This window comes from Macrotis lagotis, chromosome 4 (assembly GCF_037893015.1).
Source record: "Macrotis lagotis isolate mMagLag1 chromosome 4, bilby.v1.9.chrom.fasta, whole genome shotgun sequence".
In the NCBI taxonomy this organism is placed as follows: domain Eukaryota; kingdom Metazoa; phylum Chordata; class Mammalia; order Peramelemorphia; family Peramelidae; genus Macrotis; species Macrotis lagotis.
The window spans coordinates 61376530-61399003 of record NC_133661.1 but is presented as its reverse complement, the minus strand read 5'-3'; the positions used below and the strand labels follow the sequence as shown (position 1 = coordinate 61399003).

At 45.7% G+C, this 22474-nt stretch overlaps 1 protein-coding gene across 1 annotated transcript in view; it reads left to right on the top strand.

Annotated features, from left to right (window-relative positions):
• The first annotated feature begins 1588 nt into the window (after positions 1-1588).
• Positions 1589-22474, top strand: part of ZCCHC24 (zinc finger CCHC-type containing 24) — a 131233-nt gene continuing 110347 nt past the window's right edge. The window contains exons 1-2 of the mRNA XM_074232949.1: positions 1589-1846; positions 15425-15625. Of these exons, the coding sequence (XP_074089050.1) occupies positions 1604-1846; positions 15425-15625 (444 nt within the window). The 5' untranslated portion in view covers positions 1589-1603. The remainder of the gene's footprint in view (positions 1847-15424; positions 15626-22474) is intronic.

Genomic DNA, 22474 nt, shown 5'->3' with positions numbered 1-22474 from the left:
TGTATACCCTCAAAATCCCATGAATTTTTCCAGAATTTCCTTTTGAAAAGTGTGTATACATATTGAATTTCTGGATGGAAGAAATTAGCAAGAAAAGGGACCCACAAGTGACAGTAAGTTTGATAAGGAAAAATATGAATAGATAAGAGATGGGGGAGGGGGAAGGAGAGAGAGAGAGGAAAGGAGAAACAGGGACTGTGAGATAGAAAAAAGAGAGGAAAGGGAAAGGGAGGGAAAAGAGACAGAAATATGGGAGGAAAGAAAGAAAGAAAGAAAGAAAGAAAGAAAGAAAGAAAGAAAGAAAGAAAGAAAAAAGAAAGAAAGAAAGAAAGAAAGAAAGAAAGAAAGAAAGAAAGAAAGAAAGAAAGAGAGGGAGAGATAGAAAAAAGGGAGGAAAGGGGAAGGGGGGTGGCTAGGTGGTGCAGTGGATTAGAGCACCAGCCCTGGAGTCAGAAGTACCTGAATTCAAATGTGACCTCAGACACTTAATAATTACCTAGCTGTGTGGCCTTGGGTAAGTCACTTAACCCCACTGCCTTGCAAAAACCTTAAAAAAGGGAGGAAAAGGAAGGGAAAAGAGACAGAAATATGGGAGGAAAGAAGAAAGAAAGAAAGAAAGAAAGAAAGAAAGAAAGAAAGAAAGAAAGAAAGAAAGAAAGAAGGAAAAGAACGAAGGAAGGTGGAAAGAAAGGAAAAGAAAAAGAGAAAAGAGTAAGGAAGAAAATAAAAGAAAAGAAAGAAGAAAGATAGGAAGGAAGAAAAAAGGAAGATGGGAAGGAAGGGAAGAAGCAAAGGAGAGAAGAATGTAGGGGGACGGAAGGAAGAAAAAGAATGGGAAGGAAGAAAAGAAGAAAGGATGAGAAGGAAAGATGGGAAGCAAGGAAGAAAAGAGGGAAGGACGGGAAGGAAGGAAAGAAGGAAGGGAGGAAAGGAGGGAGGAAGGAAGGAAAGAAAGAAGAAAACAAGGAAGAAAGGAAGGAAAGAGAGGAGGAAGGAAGGGAGGAAGGAGGAAAGTAGGGAAGGAAGGAACGAGTGAGAGGAAAAGAGGAAGGAAGCGAAGAAAAGAGAAGAGAAAAAGAAACCGCAGCGCCAAGACGCGGGTCGGCTGCTCCGAGCTCTTTCCAGGAGCGCGTCTGCATCCGAGGGCGCCCGCGGCCTGGGATTGGTCCCGGGCCGGACCCGTATGCAGATCGGGCCCCGCCCCCGCGCTCCCCCGCCCCGGCCCCGCCCCCGGCCCGCCCCCGGCCCCGCCGCTCCCGGAGCCGGCCAATCGGGGCGGGGGACAGCTCGGGGCGGGGCGGCGGGCTCCGCCCCGGGCGCCGTGCCGCGGGGCCGCCGGCCGTCGGACGGTCAGAATAAGGCGGCTAGCGGATCGGCGGCCGGGCGCAGCGCGCGAGGGGGCGGGGAGCCAAGTTGCCCGCGGCGCCTCTTCCCCGCTCCGGGCTCGGCGGCGCTGCCGGGCCGGCCGGGCTGCAGGGAGGCGGCGGCGGCGGCGCCGGGGGCGCTGGAGGGCTAGGCGCGCGGCCGGGCCCCCCGCCCCGCCCTGAGCGCGGCGCAGCGGGGCACGGGGCGCGGGGCAGCGCGGAGGGCCGCGGGCGGCAAGATGAGCCTGCTGTCGGCCATCGACACCGGCGCCGCCTCGGTCTACCAGCCGGCGCAGCTGCTCAACTGGGTCTACCTGTCCCTGCAGGACACGCACCAGGCCAGCGCCTTCGACGCCTTCCGGCCCGAGCCGGCCGGCGCCTCCCACCCGGAGCTGGGCTTCGGCAAGGGCAGCCCCGAGCAGCTGGGCTCGCCGCTGCACTCCGGCTATCTCAACAGCTTCCTGCAGCTGCAGCGCGGAGAGGTGGGTGCGCGGGCCGGGGCCGGCCCTCCCCGACCTGGCCTCCGCGGGCCCCGCGCCGGGCCAGGCCGGAGCCCGGCCCCGCTTCCCTTCCGCGGCCGCGGGACCAGCCCGAGCCCCCGCCAAAGCCTTGGCCGGCGCCAGAAGGCGGCCCGGGGGCCCCGGGTCCGCCGCAGCGACGACCCCCGCCTCGGGGGAGGGGGCCCCCCGGAGCCGGCCCGCTCGGGCTGCGTCCGCCAGCCCCGGCCCCGCGGGGGTCGCCCGGGACCGCGTAGGAAGTGGTTTTTGAGGGCTCCGAGGGGACCCCGCGCACAGCTTCCCCTCCCCCAGGCTGGAAAGAAAAAGCACAGAGCAGGCAGCCCCACCGGGCCCGGGATGGGCTTGGGGGTCTTTAGTGGGGGGGTGGGGGGGGGAGCTGGGCCGGACGGTGAAGGAGACCGCAGAGAGGTGTGCCAGCTTCCCTGGGACCCCCTCTTGGAAGTCGGGCTGCAGGCCGGGTGGCAAAGTCCACGGTGCCGTGGATGTGGTTACAAAGGCGGCTCACGGTGGAGCCTCCCCCGTTGGGGGGAGAAAAGCGAGCAAGCTGGACGTGTACACTAGCCGTGGGCCCCCCGGCCGGCCCTGTGCGCGTGCTTGGGGGCAAAGGGGCTAGGACCGAGACTTGCGCTCTCCTAGGCTGAAGCGCAGTTCTTGCCGGGGCTTCTTAGGCGCTTTCTCCTCCCCTCTCTTTGCTCTTCTCTCCCTTTTCCACATCCTCACACGTCTCCCCCACCCATTACCTTTTGACCTTGGGGCGAGGTGAGCTGAGATCATGTCAACTTTCCCCATCTGTCCTGGTCATTCCGATGACCCCTAGGAGGGTCACTCTGTGTGTGTGTATGCCTTTGTGTGTGTTTATGTTATTTATCAGGGAGGGTCTCCTTTGGCTGTGGTTTATCTCACCATTGGGGGAGACTGGGGGGCCCCCCTGAACTATAGAGAATTTGACCAGACTTGGGAAGGTTGGGCTAGGACCAGATCTTGTCTTTGACAAGAAGGCAAGGGATAAGTTCCAATTAATTGAGTTCCTACGGCCAGGGGTTCCCCTGAGCTGTGCCTTCTCTGTCTTCCATGGACTGAGGCAAAACCAATGCGACTGGAACTTTGGGGATTTAATGAGGTCACTGGTGACTTAGTGTTTTGAAGTGGGTGGCTTGTAGGATCTGCCCTGGTAAGAATTCCTAGTGATGGCCAGAGGTGATGTAGTTTATTGAGAGGTATCCTGTACTTTGAATCCAGGGACCTGCGTTCCCAGAACTAGAGAGTCATAGATTTAGAGCGGGAAGGAATCTTAAAAGTCACGTAGTTTAACTCCCTCCCTCTTGCCATGTCTCATATGAAAGGCAATGGAATAAGCAGCTCCTAAGGGATAAGCACTATACAGATATTATTTCATTTGATCCTCATAACAGCCCAGCAAAGTAGGTATTATTACCCCATCTTACAGTTGAGGAAACCAAGGCAGATAGCGGTTGTGTCTAGGTAAAGCAACTGGAAAGTGTCTAAGGGTGGATTCATTTTCACTCCATTGGGATGTTCAGACCATGTTCAGTGGAGAGAGGAGACAGAAGAGTTTATTTTCAGAAAATATAAGAGATCAATTTCTTATCAGTTTTTTCAAAGCACCAGGGTTTTTGTTTTTGGTATTTTTTTTGCCTGTTGTCTATGGTGTGGATTTTTTTCACAGGTGTTGTCATAGGCTTTCCTCACCTTCCTCCCTCATTCCATCCCTAAAATTCACTCTGAATCCAAGCTCTGATAGTGACAGACACACTGCTCAGCTCGGGGCCTGGGTAGTGACCTAACAAAGCTCTAAAATAGCAGTTGGCCGAGAGAGAAATAAATACCTACAGACTACAAACACGGATAGCAATAGGGGCTGTTGGAAACGAGACGAGCACGTGTGGGCTAGAGGTTCTTGGGTGGAGGGGACCCCACAGGGAAAAGAGGCAGCCCGTGGAGGCCTGCTATTATGTGTAAAGACTGGCAAGTTGTCATAGCAGTGCCTGAGGATGTGACTTGCATACTGACCACCAAAGCTGGCCAGGACCAGGCCAGCCCCCTCTGCCAGGACTACTCCTAGCTCAGAGCGGCCTCCAGATTGCAGAGGCAACAATGGCAAAATGCAATGACTTGAGCTGATTTTTCGATTTTGGGGCTGGAAGTTGAGGTAGAGGAGAGGAGGGAAGTGGGGGGGGCACAGAAAGCTCATTGTTCCTGTGGAACCTCAGCATAGGTTTCAATGGCAGCAGGACAAAGAGGGAATGTGAGGGGTTTTGAGTGGAGTCCTGGCCAGGGTGAGAGAGAGAAAGAGGAGAGAGAGAGAGAGAGAGAGGAGAGAGAGAGAGAGAGAGGAGAGAGAGAGAGAGAGAGGAGTATGTATGTGTGTGTATGTATGTATGTATGTTTGTATGTATGTGTGTGTGTGTGTGTTTGTACATCCTTGTGAGTTCTCTAGCACCCACACCCAAGAGAGGGCAGAGAGAGAGTTGACTTGGATTTGTCTGGAACAGGAAACAAGATTATCACAAAGTTCTTTGGCCCAGAGTAGTGTCTTTTAGAGCACAAATGCTCCCCTGGATTGGGAAGCTCACTTAAATGTGAGCATGACCATTACCTCTTGTACACTCAGCCTCCACAGGCTTCTGGGCCCATTTTCTCAGTCTATCCTATTTGACATCTCTGTAGCTGCTGACACTGTCAGCTTAGTGAAGGGAGGGCACTTTCCTTCACTTGACAGACTTCAGGTGAAGGTATTTCCTAAATGGGAGGGAGGGAGGGAGGGAGGGGTTCTGTAGGCTTTAGAGGCCCATAAAAGAAGGGAGACCCTGCTGGGTGCCCAGGGAAGGCAAGCCATATAAAGAAACTGGAGAAAAGGCTATCCTGCCAAGTTTTGCTTGGAATTTAAATTTACACCAGGGCAAGGCTACAAAGCTAGAGCTTCAAGATGGGGGAAGGAGACTTGGCCACATGTTGGCCATTAGCCTTCATTCCCTGAGACCTGACTTTTCCTCTCCTAATCTTCATTCCCTCAGAACCCCATCAAAGCCCTGTGGTGTTTTGGTGTATCTAATAACTTCTTCTTACTGGGCTTCTTCTCCTATTCTGTCTTAGACAAGTTTGATGTTGGATTCTCTGGGGGAAGGGGGTGTGTGTGTGCTGTGGAGTGTCCAGGCTGTAAATATTCAGCTTCAGTGCCAGGGGCAGCTGTACTTTCCTTCCTGCTTTCATCGGGAGCATATGTGTGATGATGCAGAAGGTGGAAGAAAACAAGGCTATGTATTGTGTGTGTGTGTGTGTGTGTGTGTGTGTGTGTGTGTAAGAGAGAGATAGAAAAGAGAGGTAGAGATAGAGAATAAGAGAAGAGAGAGGAAAAGGAAGAGAGAGAGAGAAAGAGAGACAGGAAGAGGAAGAAAGAGAGGAGAGGGAGAGAAGAAGGAGGTGCAACAATCCTCTCACTGCATTTTTTAATGAGTGGTTTTATATGCATATGTACCCCCATTTGTGCACACACACATATTGCATATATGTTCCTGCCTCATTCTAACTTTGAACCCAGAAAATCTTTGATTCTCAGATGTCCATCCTTTGATATTTTCAAGTCCTGTCTGAGTCCCCTGTATTCCTGAACCCCTCTGCAGCCTATTTGCCAAATAGCCAGTCAATCTCTGCCTGAACCCTTCCAGTTGTGCGGTTTGTCTTCTCTCCCAAGACAGTCTAATCCATTCCAGGACTCAGCTTAACTATTAATCACAAAGTTGTTCCATGTATTACTCTCCAATCTGCCTCCTGCTTACTTAGGATCAAAGAATTAGGACTTGCAGAGATAAGAAAGGTTATCCAGTTCAGAGCTGTCAAGTCAGTGGACAAAAGACCAAACTGGATTAAAATGAAATTGGGACATTTAACAAAATAAACGAAAATACAATTCAACATAGATAATGTTAATATGTAGTTTTCTAAATAAAAATGCACTTCATTGAGAACTATTTCTATTTGAGTTTGACATCACTAAGCTAGTTCATTCCTCTCATTTTACAGATGAGGAAATTGAGGCCCCCCAAATTTGTGACTTGTCCTAGATCACATAAGTAATAAATAGCAGAGCCAGAATTTGAATCCATACCTGCTGTTTCTAGGCAACTATGTAGTAGGGTGGATAGAGTGCCAGAATTACAATCAGGAGGACCTGAGTTCAAATCTAATCTCAGATATTTACTAATCTCAAGACTTTGGACAAGTCCCTCTTTCCCTTAGTTCCCTCATCTGTTAAATGAGTTGGAGAAGGAAATGGCAAACCATTCCAGGATCTTTGCCAAGAGAACCCCAAATGGGGTCATGGAGAGTCACACACAACTGAAATGACTCAATAATTGCTACTTCCATGTCCACTATTTCACTGCCTCATTTCACCTATATAGCCTAGTTCTATACTTTAGAACTACAAAGAACATGTTTATTGTCTTATCTCTATATCATTCCTTCAGAAAGACTATCATACCCTTTCCCCTGGTCTTCCTTTCTTTATGTTCCTCTTGATTTTCAGTCCTATCTTAAGTTACCCTTCTCTGCACTCTACTTTGTCAGTGTCTTTCTTAAAATGCAGTCCCCAGAAATGAATACCAGATTCCAGATGCAGACTGCCCAGGGCAGGGAAAAGTGAAACTTTGATGTCACTTCCCTTGATCTAGCAACTATCCAGACTCTACCAGTTTCCTTTGGAACTGTGAACAGTGAATGTGCCCATAAACCTAACATCTGTCAGGAGGCTGTTGGGAAGTACCATTGGGTTAGTGGATCTGAAGAAACCAAAAAGAATGGCCCTGGCAAGAGCACTGGACTATATTAACTAAGATCAAGTTCAGTGGGGCTAGATGTAAAATCTCATATTTGGGCTCCCAGCTTCACGAGTATAAAATGAAGGAAGTCGAGTGAAGCAGCAGTTTCTATAAAAAGAATCTGAGGATTTTAGTGGACGGCAAGCTCTCTATGAGTTAGCAGCCAAAAATCTGATGCCATCTTGAGCCACATGGAAGACAAGCTTCTAGGAATGAGAAGATGCAAGTCTCTTTGCATGCTGCCCAGGTATATTCATAAATAGAGTATTGTGTTCAGTTCTGGACATCATATTTAGGGAGAATATTGATAAGCTGGCAAATGTTCAGAAGAGGGCAACAGACATGACAAAAAGCCTTGAAACCATACCATCTGAGGGTTATTTGAAGGAAACAAGGATGTTTAGCCTACAGAAGAAACACAAGAGGGTTATGCAATTATGATTAAGTGTGTGAAGGAATGTCATATGGGAAAGGGATAAAGTGGTTCTGCTCCCTCCCAGAGGGCAAAGCCAGGATCAAATGAGTGAAAGGTGCAAAGAGGAAAAATTTAAGCTTGATGTAATGAAAATTTCCCAGCAATTAGAGCTATCTGAAAATACAGTGGGATTCCTTAGGAAGCAGCAAGTTGTCCTTCACTGGAGATCTTTAAGAAGAGGCTAGATAGCCATCTGTTAGTGGGGATTCCTTTCAAGTATGAGTTGGGCAAGATAGTTATTGAGGTTATTTCTAATTCTGAGTCTGTGTGATTCCCATGAGACTGGTTGGTTTGCTTCTGTTTTCAAATTGAGGGAACCTAGCAGGACCTAGGAGTGCTGACAATGGGTAGGGAATCTTGCTACCTTCAGTGATAGATTACATGGAATATGAAATGGAAACATGAATGTCTGTTGGTCTTTAGGCAAAAATGAGTGTGGTCTTTGGGGCAGGAGTGGTTGCTTCCTGAAATTACCTTTGGTTGGAACTGGAGAGGTCCTGAGAAACTCAGAGACACTGACCCAGACAGGAACATTCAGTAAGTATGTAAAAAAGCCCTTCTAAACTGCCCTTGGGAAAGTTGAGGAGGTGAATCTAACATGAAGTATGTTGGCTTTGGGCACTTGTTGGCTGAGGCAGAGTGACCTTGTCTGAGCTCATGAGTGAAGCGGGACTTGGCTGGATGCTGGACTCCAAGGAGAGACCACACCTCGTGGTCTCTCTGAGTCAGACAGGAGGGTGGAGAGCTGGACTAGGAGATGAGTGGGACAGTGGGAAAGAGCCAGGGGGCTGCTAGAGAAAGAGCTGGGGGGCTGCTTGTTCAAGGACTTGGAAGGAGGAGAACCAGCAGATCAAGATCACACCTTACCCTTAGATAATACTTGTATTTTACATCATATATATATATATATATATATATATATATATATATATTTGTTGTTCAGTTATTTCAGATGTATCTGACTCTTCATGACTCCTTTTAGGGTTTTCTTGGAAAAGATATTTACCATTCCCTTCTCCAGCTCATTTTATAGATGAGGAAACTGAGGCAAACAGAGTTAAGTGACTAGTCCAAGATTACACAACTAATAAGTATCTGAGGTCAGATTTGAACTCCAGAAGATGAATCTGCCTGACTCTAAGGCCTATAAGGTACTATGATGCCATCTAGCTGCCCCCATATATTATTTAGTTTAATCCTTATAACACTCCTTGTGAAATAGACACAGCAGGGTTATTAATCCTATTTAATAGATGTGGAAACTGAAGCCCAAGAGATCATGGGATTTGCTTATGGTCACATAATCATGGCAGGTGGGCTTGCACCCTAGGTTTCTGGACTTCTAAACCTAGTCTCCATCCACTGTCCCACACATTTTTCTCTTGCCAAGGAGCCCCAGGCTTTAGGAAGAGGGTCAAGTTCTAATGATAATAAGGAGAGAAATTGAGATCCCTTGAAAACATTAGGCCTAATAGGAAGGCTAGGAAAATCCTCTAGTTTTCAGTTTGCTTTTCTGTGGGAAAGGTTCTCTAAACAGGACCACTTCCCTGAAGAGAGATACCAACAACTTTGTACTCATGACTAGTCACTCAGGATCTAGCCAAGACTGGGAAGGACCTTCCTTGGCCAGGAGAAAAGTGAGGGAGTGGTAATCCTAAGTATTTTTTTTTCCCATTAAGATACTCATAAAGTCAATAAGACAGATTCCTTTTTTCTGGGCAGCCCATCTGATTGTTTTCTCCATTTTCCTATGATTGATTCATTCTCCCCAGGAAGACTGAAGAGAGGCAGTGGGGAGGGGGGGGGGAGCTAGGTGGCACAGTGGCTAGAGCACCGGCCCTGAAGTCAGGAGTACCTGAGTTCAAATCCGACCTCAGACACTTAATAATTACCTGTGTGGCCTTGGGCAAGCCACTTAACCCCATTTGCCTTGCAAAAACCTAAAAGAAAAAGATATAAGATATATATATAAGAGAGGCAGTGGGTAGAGCAGATAGCAAGCCTTGCCTCCTAGCCAGGAAGACCCAGGATCAAAACCTATCTTTAACACATGCTAGCTAGCTGTGGAATCCTAGGCAAGTCACTGAACTTCCCCATGCCCCAGACAGCTCCCTATGACTGAATTGCAGAGCAGGTGCTGATATGCTTTCATAGAAGTAGTCTCCTTACCAAGATTTCCCTTTATCAATGAAATCACAGGACTTAAGACCATAAGCTATAAGTGAGAAGGCACACTATCTCTTATTTCCATTTAGCCTATAGCCTTCTGATGGGCATACAGGAGTCTTTTTTTTAAGGTTTTTTCAAGGCAATGGGGTTAAGTGGCTTGCCCAAGGCCACACAGCTAGGTAATTATTAAGTGTCTGAGACTGGATTTGAACTCAGGTACTCCTGACTCCAGGGCTGGTGCTCTATCCACTGTGCCACCTAGCCACCCCCGCATACAGGAGTCTTAAGTAAATTGTAATGAAACCCCCCACTTCCTATAGTATAGGTTTCAGTCTCATTGGTTTTGGAATATAACCTTAATTCAACCTTTCTGGTTTTTTTCTGTTTTTCATTCAGCAGGAATATAGAAAGAAGGTAACCAGTGTCCCTGCCCTCCAAGAGCTTAAAAATAGGTGGGGAAACCAGATGGATCTTTAAACAAAAGAGAAGGCAGGAAGTGAGTGACCCTGTGTGGTGCTAGAGGAGGGAAGGAGACACTGTGGGATGAAGCAGTTTGTTCTGACATCTTCCCTCTGCCTTCTCCTTATCCCCTTCCTCCCCTTATCTCCATTCCCCTTCCCTGACTCTCCCTAGTTCTTTCCCTAGGCTTCCCCATGCTTAAGGTGAGATCATCAGTTGTTTTCTGTGGCAGAGTTAGGCAGTCTTAAAGTGAATTGCTGTGCAGTGGCCCCCAAGGGTCCCTGGGTCAGGACCCTCTGCTCCAACAACAGACTTGGTCTTTGACCTGAGTGTTCAGCATCTATAGATTTGCCAGGTGTCAATGACTTCCTTCCTTCCTTCCTCCCTCCCTCCCTCTCTTTTCTCTCTTTTTATTTCTTCCTTCCTTTCTCTTTTTTTGTCTTTCTGTTTTTCTTCCTTCTTTCCTTTCTTTTTTTCTTTCTCTCTCTCTCTTTCTTTCTTTCTTTCTTTCTTTCTTCCAGACAGGCTGTCAAAGGGTCCACCCTTTTCCTTTAAAACCCAACCCAGCATTTTCAAACCACAGGTCCAATTTGGATTTGTTTCCCTACAGGAAATACAATCTTTATCTGAAGTTGACTGAGACTGTGGAAATTGGAGCATAAGATTCCCTGCAGAAGAACTCTGTGCTCTCTAGCTGCTTTTCTTCCAGATCCCACTTGAATCTGGTCTCCCCAACACTGAGAACTTTGGATGGCCTTAGATTTATTGGCACCCACCCTATTTTCCAGCTCTGTCCTCAGGCTGCCCTCTCCTGTACAGGAAGGTGGGTTGTGAGAGGAGGGCTAGCAGTCTAAAGGGATTGCCTCTAGGTAGGACCCACCTGACTCCTGAAGGCAGAAAGAAAGAAGACACTGTGGGGTAGAGAAATTTGCAGGGTGAATAGCTCCCCTTGTCCCCAACAGTGGTTTCCTGTGGAGACGGCCCTGTAGGATAAGGGGGCAGTTGTTTCAGAGATGAAAAGATACCCCATTCCCCAAGGAACCCCCCCCCCCCAAGCTGAGGACAAGAGTTTAGCCCTTCTCTGGAAGGAGTAAATTTGTTTCAGTCTTTCTCTGTCTCTTCCTGTCTCTGACCTTGTTTCTGTCTCTGACTTTCTCTTCTGTTTCTATCTGACCCTTATACATCTGCTTATTACCCATTGTTCCAATCCGTCTGTTTTTGTTTGTACCTTCTATTTATCCCTGTTGGCACTGTCTCTTTCTTTTCTTCTGGTTGTCCACCTGTCTCTGCCTACATTTCTATATCAACTTGTCTCCTTTCCTTATTTCTCTGTTTCTGTTGTCTCTGCCTATCTTTGTTTCTGGCTGACTTCTCTCTCTGTCTCTTTCAATGTCCATCTCCCCATCTCTGCCTCTGCCTGCTTCTTCTACCTTTATTGTCATCTCTGTCTTTGGATATCACTACTTGTTTCTAACAGACAGTCCCTTTCTTCATTACTTTCTGATGTTCTTATTTCCTCTGAGTGGAAACTGGAATGAGAATGGTCTCCAATGATTTTTTATGAGGACCCAAAAAGCCTAGGCCTCATCTCCAGGGTCTAGAAAGTTTACTTACTGGGAAACCACATGTAATTACTAGGACTTTTTTTTTCTTTTTTTTTGAAGAAAGATTTTATTTATTTTGAATTTTACAATTTTCCCCCTAATCTTGCTCCCCCCTCCCCCACAGAAGGTAATCTGTTAGTCTTTATATTGTTTCTGTGGTATACATTGATCTAAGTTGAATGTAATGAGAGAGAAATTTTATCCTTAACGAAAAATAAAACTAAGTAACTTTTGAGAAACTTTTGGTACATAGGATTTAAACCAGAGGGCAGTAAAATTGAAAAATGACTTATAAATGAGATCTATGGGAATAATTACTTTTTCTAAGAGTTTGGCTGTGAAAGAACAAAAATATAGGCTATTAATAATTAATAATTATTTGAAAGGATGGCAATGTGAAGTGAAAACTTTTGAAAAATAGAGAAGGACCTGAACATGTTTGGAAGTAGTGGAGAAGAAGCCAGTAGATAGGGAGAAAGTGAAATTTAAAGAATTAGATAGAAAAATCCTCCTAGAGGAAATTGCAGGCCATTGGATCAAGAGTGTAAGTAGAGCCATTGACTTTGACATGGAGAGAAGTCACTTCTTTCTTAGAGATTAGAACAAAGAGGATGATGTTACAAAATTTTGAGGTGTGGAATAGGAGAAAAAAGGAGCTCACAGTGGATCCAATAAGGGTCTGATGGAGATTAGATAAAATGAACTTGTTTTTCAGTCATTTCTGATTCTTTGTGACTCCATTTGGGGTTTTCTTGGCAAAGATACTGGAGTGGTTTGCTCTTTCCTTCTCTTGCTCATTTTACAGATGAGGAAGCTGAGATAAACCAAAGTTTAAATGATTTGCTGAGGGTCACACAGCTAGTAAATGACTGGGGTCAGATTTGAACTCAGGACTTCTGACTTTAGACCTGGCATTCTATCTACTCTGCCACTTAGCTGCCCTTGAAGTGGGATCCAATAGACTTCCCACAGCATTTGAGCAGGAGTAGAGCAGGCATTCTAGAAGTGGATGGTCTAGCATTAAGGTTTGGTTAATCCTACTGTCTTGTCCTTTGATAGGTGAATTGGCAGATACCAAGATAATATAATCCCTTCCCTCCAAGAGCTTACAGTCCAGGTGGCAAAGTAGTTCATAAAAAATTAATGAACAATACTAGAAAGGTTATCAGTATTAATTCTAAACATGATAGAAGTAGCACTTAGCATTGAAGTTCAGGAACTGGGGAGATTGATCCCTGTGAGCTTTAGCCAAGTTAATCATTTGTTCTCTTTCTGGTTTTTTGTTTTTTTTTTTTTTTTTTTTTACTGGAGGAAAAATCAAATTGGTTTTGGAGTCTCAGCTCCATCACTTTTGGAGGAGGCTGAGTGAGTGAGAGTATTCCTTTCTCCTCTCACCTTTTCCTCCTGGTTGAGATTCCTTTGTAGTGGCTTAGGTTCAAATCAGTCTTTATGGTGGGTTTCCTGTCTAATGGGTGAGAGCCTGGTGATGGGGGATGGGGGGAGAGAGAGAGAGAGAGAGAGAGAGAGAGAGAGAGAGAGAGAGAGAGAGAGAGAGAGCGAGCTGGGATATAGAGTGAATGGTTGGATCTTCCAGAGAGAGTCCTATTTCTTTGAGAACAATAGCCAGTGGGATAGAATGAATCAGCTTTCTTCTAGTTTTCCAATGTATTTTTTTTTGACCTCCAACTTCCATGGTTCTTCCTCCTTTCCTTAGGCTTTTCTGATAGGTCAAAAAAGCTGTTTTTGGGGGGGGGGAGTGTTGCCAAAGACATCAGTTTTGATTGTGGGTTGTTTTGTTTTTTTTTTTCCCAAGAAGTCCAATAGGGGGAGGTACCCTTCCCCCACAGGGAGTCTGTGGGAAAACCATAGCAGGAGAATTGTCCAAGTGCAAGCTTGCACCCATTCACCTTGAGCTCTGAGAAATTCTCCCATCGATTCCCTTTCTCCCCTTCTCCCTTCCCCCCTCCTCCTCCCCACACACTCCAGGAACTGAGCAGCCTCTGGATAGCTTTGAGAGAGGAAACACTGCTTATTCCACCCCTAAGGTCACCAACCTTTTATGGAAGGCTTTGGGAAGAGGTCAAAGGGGGTCAGGGAAATGGCAATGTTCCTTAATGGTCAGAGAAGAAGTTTAGGGAATTAAAGTCGTGGAAGGGAGATGCTATTATTTCTGAAATTGCATTTACAAGTATATGGTTTATGGCAGAATTTAGGAACTCTGTTTGGATCAGCTTTTTGGTATCAGAACCACAGCCCAATTCTAGAGAACTAAAAGTCAGATTTAAAGCCTCAGCAGGTCATTTATATGATACTTCACATTGCTTTCTTGTGTGCAAAGGATTTTCATATCTATTATGTCATTTAATCATCTCATGAGGTGAGGTTGGCATGGCAGAGATGATCATTTCCATTTCATGGTGGGGGAACTGAAACCAATGGAAAGCAGGTCTTTGCTCAAGGTCACAGAGTCATTTAGCAGCAGAAGTAGAACCATGGTCTTTGGTTTCTCAGTCTGGTGTGCTCTGTCCTCTGTTGTTTTTCAAAGACTTCTAAAGTTTTGGGTGAAATGAAAAGGAAAAAAGTGAATCTGGCAGATGTCAGCTGCCTGGATTTCTTTGGAGATGACTAATATTGAATTCCAAATCATAGAAGGGTGGTTGTGTGATAGCATTTGTTCCCTCATCCACCCAAGGACTCCTTTGAGGCCACAGTTGAGTAGCTCAGAGATTCTCATATTCCATCACAGGAGCTTGGTATTGTGGTTTGATAAAATGAATAGCTGCTTTAGGACTTCAGTTTTGGGGTGGGGATAGTACAGAATGAAATGACCTGGAGAGGAAATTCTCAGCCAAGTAATCCAAGGATGAGGTCCCTTTCCAGGGTTTGCAAAGCCTCCATATGAGCCAAGAGATTAACTGTCATCATCACCTTCTTCTTGTCTGCAGGCAGAATAGGGGAGTAAGCCTTGACCTGAGAACATTCCTTGGGGTGTCAACTGTGGTGCCCCATTCTCCATATGCCCATTATATAGAATTAATTGGTGGGTCAGTTGGGATTGGGATTTAAGGAAGCCTGAGGTCTCTTCCTGCCTTGACCTTTTCTTATCCTCAACTCTCACCCTAAGAGAACTCACCCCTTCCAGGCCTCAGTCTCTCCTAAGATGAAATGAGGATAGCAGCCATTCTCCAAAGTGGGTCATCTTTGAATTGTGTCCCTGCACCTCTAAATGGTTTTGTCCATCCCACTACTGCCTGTCAAATTCTTGTCTAACAAACCCCTGAGCTGGTGATACCTATAAATAGACTGTGTATACATCAGACTAGGGGGCCAGGCCTGTCTCTGAAGCTCTGCCGAAGGGAGATGTCTGGTTTCCCTCATCCAGACAGAGCAGGAGCCACTGCTTTGCTAGGGATTTGGACAGAGGTTGAACTCACCCATGCTGGGAGCTCTGGGAGGAGAGGGTTCGAGGATGTGACCAGGGTGTCTTTACTAGGTTTTGTCCCAGTTGCATTAATACTGACTAATCATTCACAGTGGACCAAGCATGAATCACTTGGGTAAAGGGGGCCCTCAACTCAACTGTCTTCAAGGGACTGTTACCATCTCAGTTTCACAGGAAGAAGGGGTATAGGGATTAGTGGCTCTAGTGATGGGTTTGACCGGGGAACAAACAAAGTCAGAGCTGTAATAAAATTAGGTGTATTTGTGTGCATCATCATCTGAGGAGCCCTCTAGGTCTTTTGTCTCACAACCAGTATTTAAAGTATTGAGGCTAGTATAAATGGAGAGGATGTGGTCCCAAGTCTCACTGCCCTTTCTAGTCCATTCTTAACCTTTCACATTTCATCTGGCTTTGATAATTATTGGCTATGGGACCATGGACTAGTTCCTTCCCTTCTCTGAGCCTGAGTTCCCTATCTACAGAGTGAGTAGGTTAGGCTAGATGGTCTCTAAGATTCCTTCTAATACTAAATTCTATGAACCTCTCTCTCTTCAGGCCCTCAGCAGCAGCCTGTACAAGAGTGCATCTCCCTATGGCTCTCTCAACAACATCGTGGATGGGCTCAGCTCCCTCACCGAGCACTTCTCTGACTTGTCTCTCTCCTCGGAGGCCCGAAAGCCCAGCAAGAGGCCACCCCCCAATTACCTTTGTCACCTCTGTTTCAACAAGGGGCACTACATCAAAGATTGCCCCCAGGTAAGATCTGAGATAATTGAGTGCCCTGCCTAAGGCTTCCAACTTCTTATGAGAACTCTGGTTTTTCTTGCCTAAGTTCATTGAAAAAGTTCACCATTCTTTGTGGAGAAGGACACATCTGACTTTGAACATTACTTGCCTATAAAAATGAATGTCCAGTAAAGCTTTTTACTTTCTCCAAAATCTGTCTCTTCCCTGTCTTCCCTCCTTTTTTCTTCCCTTCCTTTCCCTGATTCTTCCTTCCTTCCTTCCTTCCTTTCCTTCCTTTCTTTTTAAGAAAGAAGTTGGTGTAAAGATGATTACAGGTCCCATTTCTAGTTTGATATTGGATGGAATTGGCAAGTGTTCTGCTGTAATACTTTGGGGAGAAGTGGGGAAGTTTAGAGGTTTGAATGCTAGGATTCCTGGTCCCAATGTCCTAGCCAAGAAGGAAGGCCAGAAAAAGGCCCCTACTAGTAACTTATCCCAGTTGGAAGACTTAAGACTGTGATTCTAAGTTGCCTGAACTTAGGAGAAGGTGATGGGAGAAACATTTTCCAAAAACCTTCCTTGGCCTCCTTTTTTCCCCTTTTCTCCTGAAAGATCCATGACCAGGTTTCCTGTTGGCTCAGGTTTCCATTTGGCCTGGCCAGGGGGTCCAGACCCTGGTGGGAGGGGAAGCTGGCAAGCACTGCAGCCTCCTCACCACTCTCACAAAGGCCCCCGCCTCCTCTCAGTCACAGGGAAGGAATGTGGGGCAGTTGCCAGGAATCCAGATGTGCTTGCTTGTGGTGTTCCCCCTTCTACCTCAGCTGCCTCACCTCCCTGCCTCTTTTCTCCTGGGGAATCCTGAGAGAATCAAAGGGTCTCCAAAGTCCAGGAAGGCTAGCCTCTAGGGAAAGGACTGGGCTTTAAGCCAGGGAGGTTTGCCTCCGATGCAACAGGGGAAAGAAAGAGGGCTTCCTGGGAAGAGAAAAGCAGCTTTCTATTATGGAACAAAAGGGATAGAGGCAAGGGGGTGCTTGGGAGTCTCAGAAGTACTGTGAAATTAAATTCATTATCTTCCTATCCTCAGTTCCACACTAGATGGAACCTCCTTCCATCAACTGCAAATTAAGTAGACTTGCAGGAGGATCCTGCATCCTGGAACTGAGAGTTGGCTAGAGAGAGGTCATTTTATCACTTTTTGCCCAACTCACCTCAGTTAAGATCACTTGGTTCTAAAAGTTGATCTGGGGATTTTGCCTCTTATCTCTCTCATCTCTGGCTCCTGCTATGAGTCATTCCCACTTAGAAACCCTGCTCTCCCTCACAAGTTCACAGGTTGACTTTGACCTTGGCCATGACCCATCGTGAGAGGCAGATGAGGAGCAGAGTTCTCATTCACCAGGGGTTACTATAAGTCATTGATGGAAGAGGTGGCTAAAGAACATCTATTCAGAAAGTTCTAATAATCAATTCCTAGTTATCAACAAGTGGATTATCTATTTTTAGGTTAGGGGGAATCAATGGCAACAACTGCTGAGTTCTTCTCCTTTACATTAAAGCCATATAGTTCAGAGGGTGCAAACTTATTACTACCAGTGACACAATGAATTAATATTAATATTTTAAATTAATAGCTATTAATTAAAATGAATAGCTAAAGCAATTCAATTCAACAAACATAAATCTTGTTCAAAACTTTTAGTGAGGGTTTCCAAGCTCACTTCTCATGTGATTCTGGGGCTGCAAGTATTATTTGATTTTTATTAACTCTATGGCAGGCCTAGCTTTTTGCTAAACACTTTAGGGGAATATAGAAACAAAAGACATAGCTCCCTTCTTTAAGGAACTGGCAGTCTATTAGAGAAGATAAGTCCTAGATATCCAAAATAATTACTGAACATTACAAGACAGGACAGAACTAATAGAAATTACACTACATACCTATCACCTTCAATATTCTTCAGAGATGAGGGGGAATCAATGTGAGCTAAGACAGAATCAGACTCACAGAGTATTAGGCTGAAAAAGAACTTAGGTGTCATCTAGTTCCACTATTTCACTTTCCAGATGAAGAAAATGATCCTAAGAGGACTGACCTGTCCAAGGTCACACAGTAAGATATCAGTACAACCAGAATTACAACCCAGGTTTTTTGACAGGTATGTTTTCAGAATGGCAACACCACCTCACCTCCTTCCTGTTCACCAAAGATGTGATTGCCTGGTTCTGCTACCCCTCAGCACCAAGGTGGTTTGCAATGGGTTTTTTATTTGCTTATTATGTCATGACTGGCGGTCCTGATGTTGGCAGACAGCTGAACCAGTCAGTGTGAAGAAGGAGGCAGGAACACTAACGAATTATTAGCCATATTCCTTCTGATACTGATGCAGCAGAAGAGAAAGAGAGTGATAATACAGAATTTTCATCCCTGCTTCAGAAGTCCTGTAGTTTAGTGGGTGGTGTGGACTCCTCAGTCTACAACTTAATATCTCCAAGTTATACCTAACTGAGATGGTAGTGAGAATAGATGGGTTCTAGCTGAGACCTGGGCATCCCCAGCTGGAACAACGTCCTTAATCTTTTGTGTAGGTGGGATAGACAGTGACCTACTTGGTATCTCTACATTCTAGAGCATTTTCTTGATCTCCCTACCTCTAGTCTCTCCCACTCCAATCTATTCATCATATTAGATCCCTCTTCCTCATTCACAGACCTGCTCAAAATCCTTTTCTAGTTTCCTGTTTGCTACTATTTGTTGTACTTTGTTGATGTCTTAAGCTGGTTTTGTGACCAATGGACCCTAAACCTGGAATATTATTTCTTCCCTTTAGTTGTCTACTTTTCTTTTCTTTTTTTTTTTTGTGGGAACAGATATGTAATATCATAGGAATAACTTTCATTTAAATAGTACTTTTAAGATTTGCAAAGGGAGGTACATACATTTGATCCCAAAACAATTCTGAAAGGCTCACTCCAAGGAAGGAACTCCCAGTGAGGAAACTAACTCTTCACAATGCAGATCAGTATTTGCTTTGCAACTCACTGTCTTTAGAGAGTTCCCTGGGGCAACTTGGCCAAGTGACTTGTCCAAGATCTCACAATCAGGATGGGTCAAAGGCAAGACCTGAACCCACATCCTCCTTAATGAAACCAAATCTTTTCAAATCTTTAGGCAGTGTGCTCTCTGGGCCTTCCTCTTTATTTATTGAGATCAAGTCCAGGTCCCATGCCTCCTGCTTCCTAAAACCTTCACTGATATCCCAATCAGAAGTGATAGCTTCCTTCTCAGAACTGAGAGTGCTTTGGCTCTCCTCTTTGCAGTCATCATGTTTTATATTGTATTATAGTTATTTGTATAGAAGGGCAAGGAAAATATCTTATTTAAACTTTTGTATTTCCTCTCAACACTTACCCTTGGCACACTTAAATATTTTCATTCAACAAACAATTGTTAACAGTTGTTAGAGTCTCCCTTCCCAAGTCATGGTGCCTGAAGATACTCTCTCCCCCTCCCCCCTTCACAACTTCAAATAATTATTGAGCCTCTTCTGATTATAGAGCATTATATTATTAGAGGATTCTCATGAAAAATACAAATTTCCCTGGTTATGCTATATCAGACATTAATACATTACTGTGAATTAGGTTATTGACTTTCCAGCTTTGTGACAGAAAAGAAGCTAGGGCAGTGGGGTTCCAGAGCATTGAACACTTGCTATTGGGGCAGACAGATGATCCCAAGAAACCAAAGGGTATGAGGTGCCAAGGTGGGTGGAAGAGGGCATTGAAAGTTGGGGTAGGAGTGTACTAAAGACAAAGCTTTATAGTCTTCCAAGGAACTGTACTGCTGACTGGGCACAATGCAATGTAAAGATGGATTTGGCTAAATTTTAGCTAATGTAAGCAGGGGCCAGTCAGATCTGGCTAAAGTGAAACCTCTAAAGAAGAGGCCAGAATTTGCAAGATTTCCATTATTCCACTGGCTGAGGTTCCTTTTTGTGTGGAGGAGACCACTCCAAGTCTGGTGAATAACCAAAGCCTCACTGGATTTCTTCCAAAGAATGAATAGACTGCTTGGCCCATACCAGTAATGGCCAGAATTTGGACTTTGACTGGAAGCTATATGAAGACCCATGCACTTAAAAAACTCATTGGAGTTACTGAAACTCACAGTGGACAGAGGCAGCACACTGAGGGAGTGAGGAAATGCAAATACTCAGATGTTGAACCAGGTCTCAGCTTGGGGTGCTTCTTAGGGTCCTAATTGCTAGTGTGGAGTGTGTGTGTGTGTGTGTGTGTGTGTGTGTGTGTGTGTGTGTGTGTAGGGGTCCCCTAGGGTGATGCAGACTGGACCCACCTGTGATGCACGCTCTTCAGATTCCTGAATGAATTTACTATATCACAGGAGAAGAAGATTTGCCTGTGTGGATCTTGCAAAGAGCAGCTGCCTCTATTTTTACACAGTTGTTCTGTTCCCTTTTGCATTTCAGGGTGGCAACTGTCTGGGGGTACAGCAGGATTATGGGGGTGGGTTGGTTTTATAATCTCATTTCAAATGTCAGCTGCCTGGTAGTCTGAGATATCAAAGGCTCCTTCCCCCGACATCTGCATTTTGGAATCTTGCTCAACCTGTGAACAGCTGGCTCTTCCTAATGCTTGGCTAGCCAGCCTCTAACTTAGACAGCTTCAGTATACAGAGGGAGCAAGGGGCCTTGGTAACCACAACTGGAGCATTTTGCTCTGAACAAGCTGTCCTCACAGAATACCAGAGCTATGAGTGTGTGTTTGTGTATATGAGTGTGAGGATCTTTGACATCAAATAGGTGTGTGTGTGTGTGTATGTGTGTGTGTGTGTGTGTGTGTGACAGACACAGACAGACAGAGACAAAAATACAGAGAGTGGAGAGAGAGAGAGACAGACAGAGAGAGAGACAGACAGAGAGAGAGAGAAATACAGAGAGGGGGGGAGAAAGACAAAGACAACAACAGGCAAAAATACAAAGAGGGGAGAGGGAGAAGCACAGATGGAGAAAGACTGAGACAAAAATATGAAGAGGGAGAGAGAAAAAGAGAGAGACAAGAGACAGTGGGGGAGAGAGAGAAAGACAGAGAAACAGAGAGAAGGGCAAGTGGGCATCACAAGCACCATGGATATACATAGGAAAGAAAACTAAAGCTAGGCAGACTGAAGGGCCCTTGGAGAGTGGTTTGAGGAGATGAGTACACAGCAGCATCAGCCCTTGGCAGAGACAGCTCAATTGGACACTACAGCTATTGTCCCTGAATTCTCAACATTTCCCTTATGGATATACTGACCATGTCTTCTGGACTTATTTCAGCTCTTCTGGTCTAGTTGTCCCCAGAAGTTGTGGCAATATCCTGTGAACCCCCATTCTTTAGGACCCAGGACCTGAATGGAGTCAGTAAACATTACACTAAAAACTTAGAGGCCATAGCAGGTAGTTGATGACAGACTGAAGAAGCATTGGGATCATTCAAGAAGACACATGGAATTCTCCGCCATTTCATGTTCCACCTGTAGCTAGGAATGTACCGTATATTTGACGAACAGTAGGATAGGGATGATGCCTAGCAGAATGATTTCAAGCTACAAACACTTGGGCACACTAAGATAAAAACTTAAGCAAGTCCCCAGATTTCATGATATACCTAAAAAAAAATAATCCTTTCTCTGGCCAAGGTGTCTGAATTTTGTATCAGCAAAGATGGTCACTATGCCTATGGAAGAGGCTGTCCTTTTCAAAAGATGAAAAAAAAAAGCTTATCATGAGGGTGGGAAATCCCTTAAAATCCCAGTCCACATTGCTGTACTCATGATTCTGGGAGGAGGAGGAGGAGGAGGGAACGGGGCCTATGTGGTAAGAAGAATGGTTTCAGAGCAAGAATTCTCTGGAATGGAGGAGACATCCCAATATGAAAATATTTGTTTGAGTGTACACCAGGGGGGTGAGGGATCGGGGCTGCAGTGTTTCCTCCCTGCCCTTCGGTCTCAGGATCCTGCTGTGTCCTTTGCTGCACCGTACATCAGACGACTCACCAGGCACTGTGCCCTTGGATTTGTGGGTCTATATGGTTCTGTCTCAGGGGCCTTAGTGTAGATAGGAAAGGATGGGAAACTGAGTATAAGAGTTGTCTCTCTCTCTGGGTAAATTGTAGTTCTCTCCTTTAAAGGTTTCTGTGACCTGGAAACAAGCTCTGCAACACTGGTGTTCCATTTTTTAGAAAGAAAGAGGCAACTTGGTCTAGAGAACAGGGTTCTTTTTGTTAGGCTGCTACTATATGACCTTGGGCAGGTCACTGTTAAGGTAGTCAGGACAATTCAAAGTATTATTAATTTGAGGACACTGAAGCTCAGCAAAGTTAAATGACAACCAGGATCATACAATGAATTAGTGACAAGAGCCTGGCCTACAACTGGGGTCTCTTTATCCTCAACCAGAGGCTTTTCCCTCAACCACTTCCTTAATTCCTACCTTGTTATTTTGTTCCTCTTAGAATCCAAGGCCCAGTATTGGGGTTCAAAGGTGGGGGTGTCAGCAACTCTTACCCAGACCCCACATCCCTCTGCCAGTGTTCTCCCTCCACCCTCTCCCCCATCCCCAGCCAAGTCTTCAGGCAGGCGGGGCTAGCGGCCAAATGGCTGGATGCCCAAACTCCCTGAGCGAGGAAGGGGGAGGGGAGTCTCTGGCCCAGCAGTCCCGCCTGCCCCCTCCTTGGCCAGCCATCTCTCTGAGTTTGTTTACTCTTTCCAGGGAGGTATCCATTGGGATTTGGAAGCATAACCCGTCCACTCCCACACCTGTAGCACACATCTGTATGTGTGAGCATGTGCATGGATGTGTGTTGGGCTAGGGTGGGGTG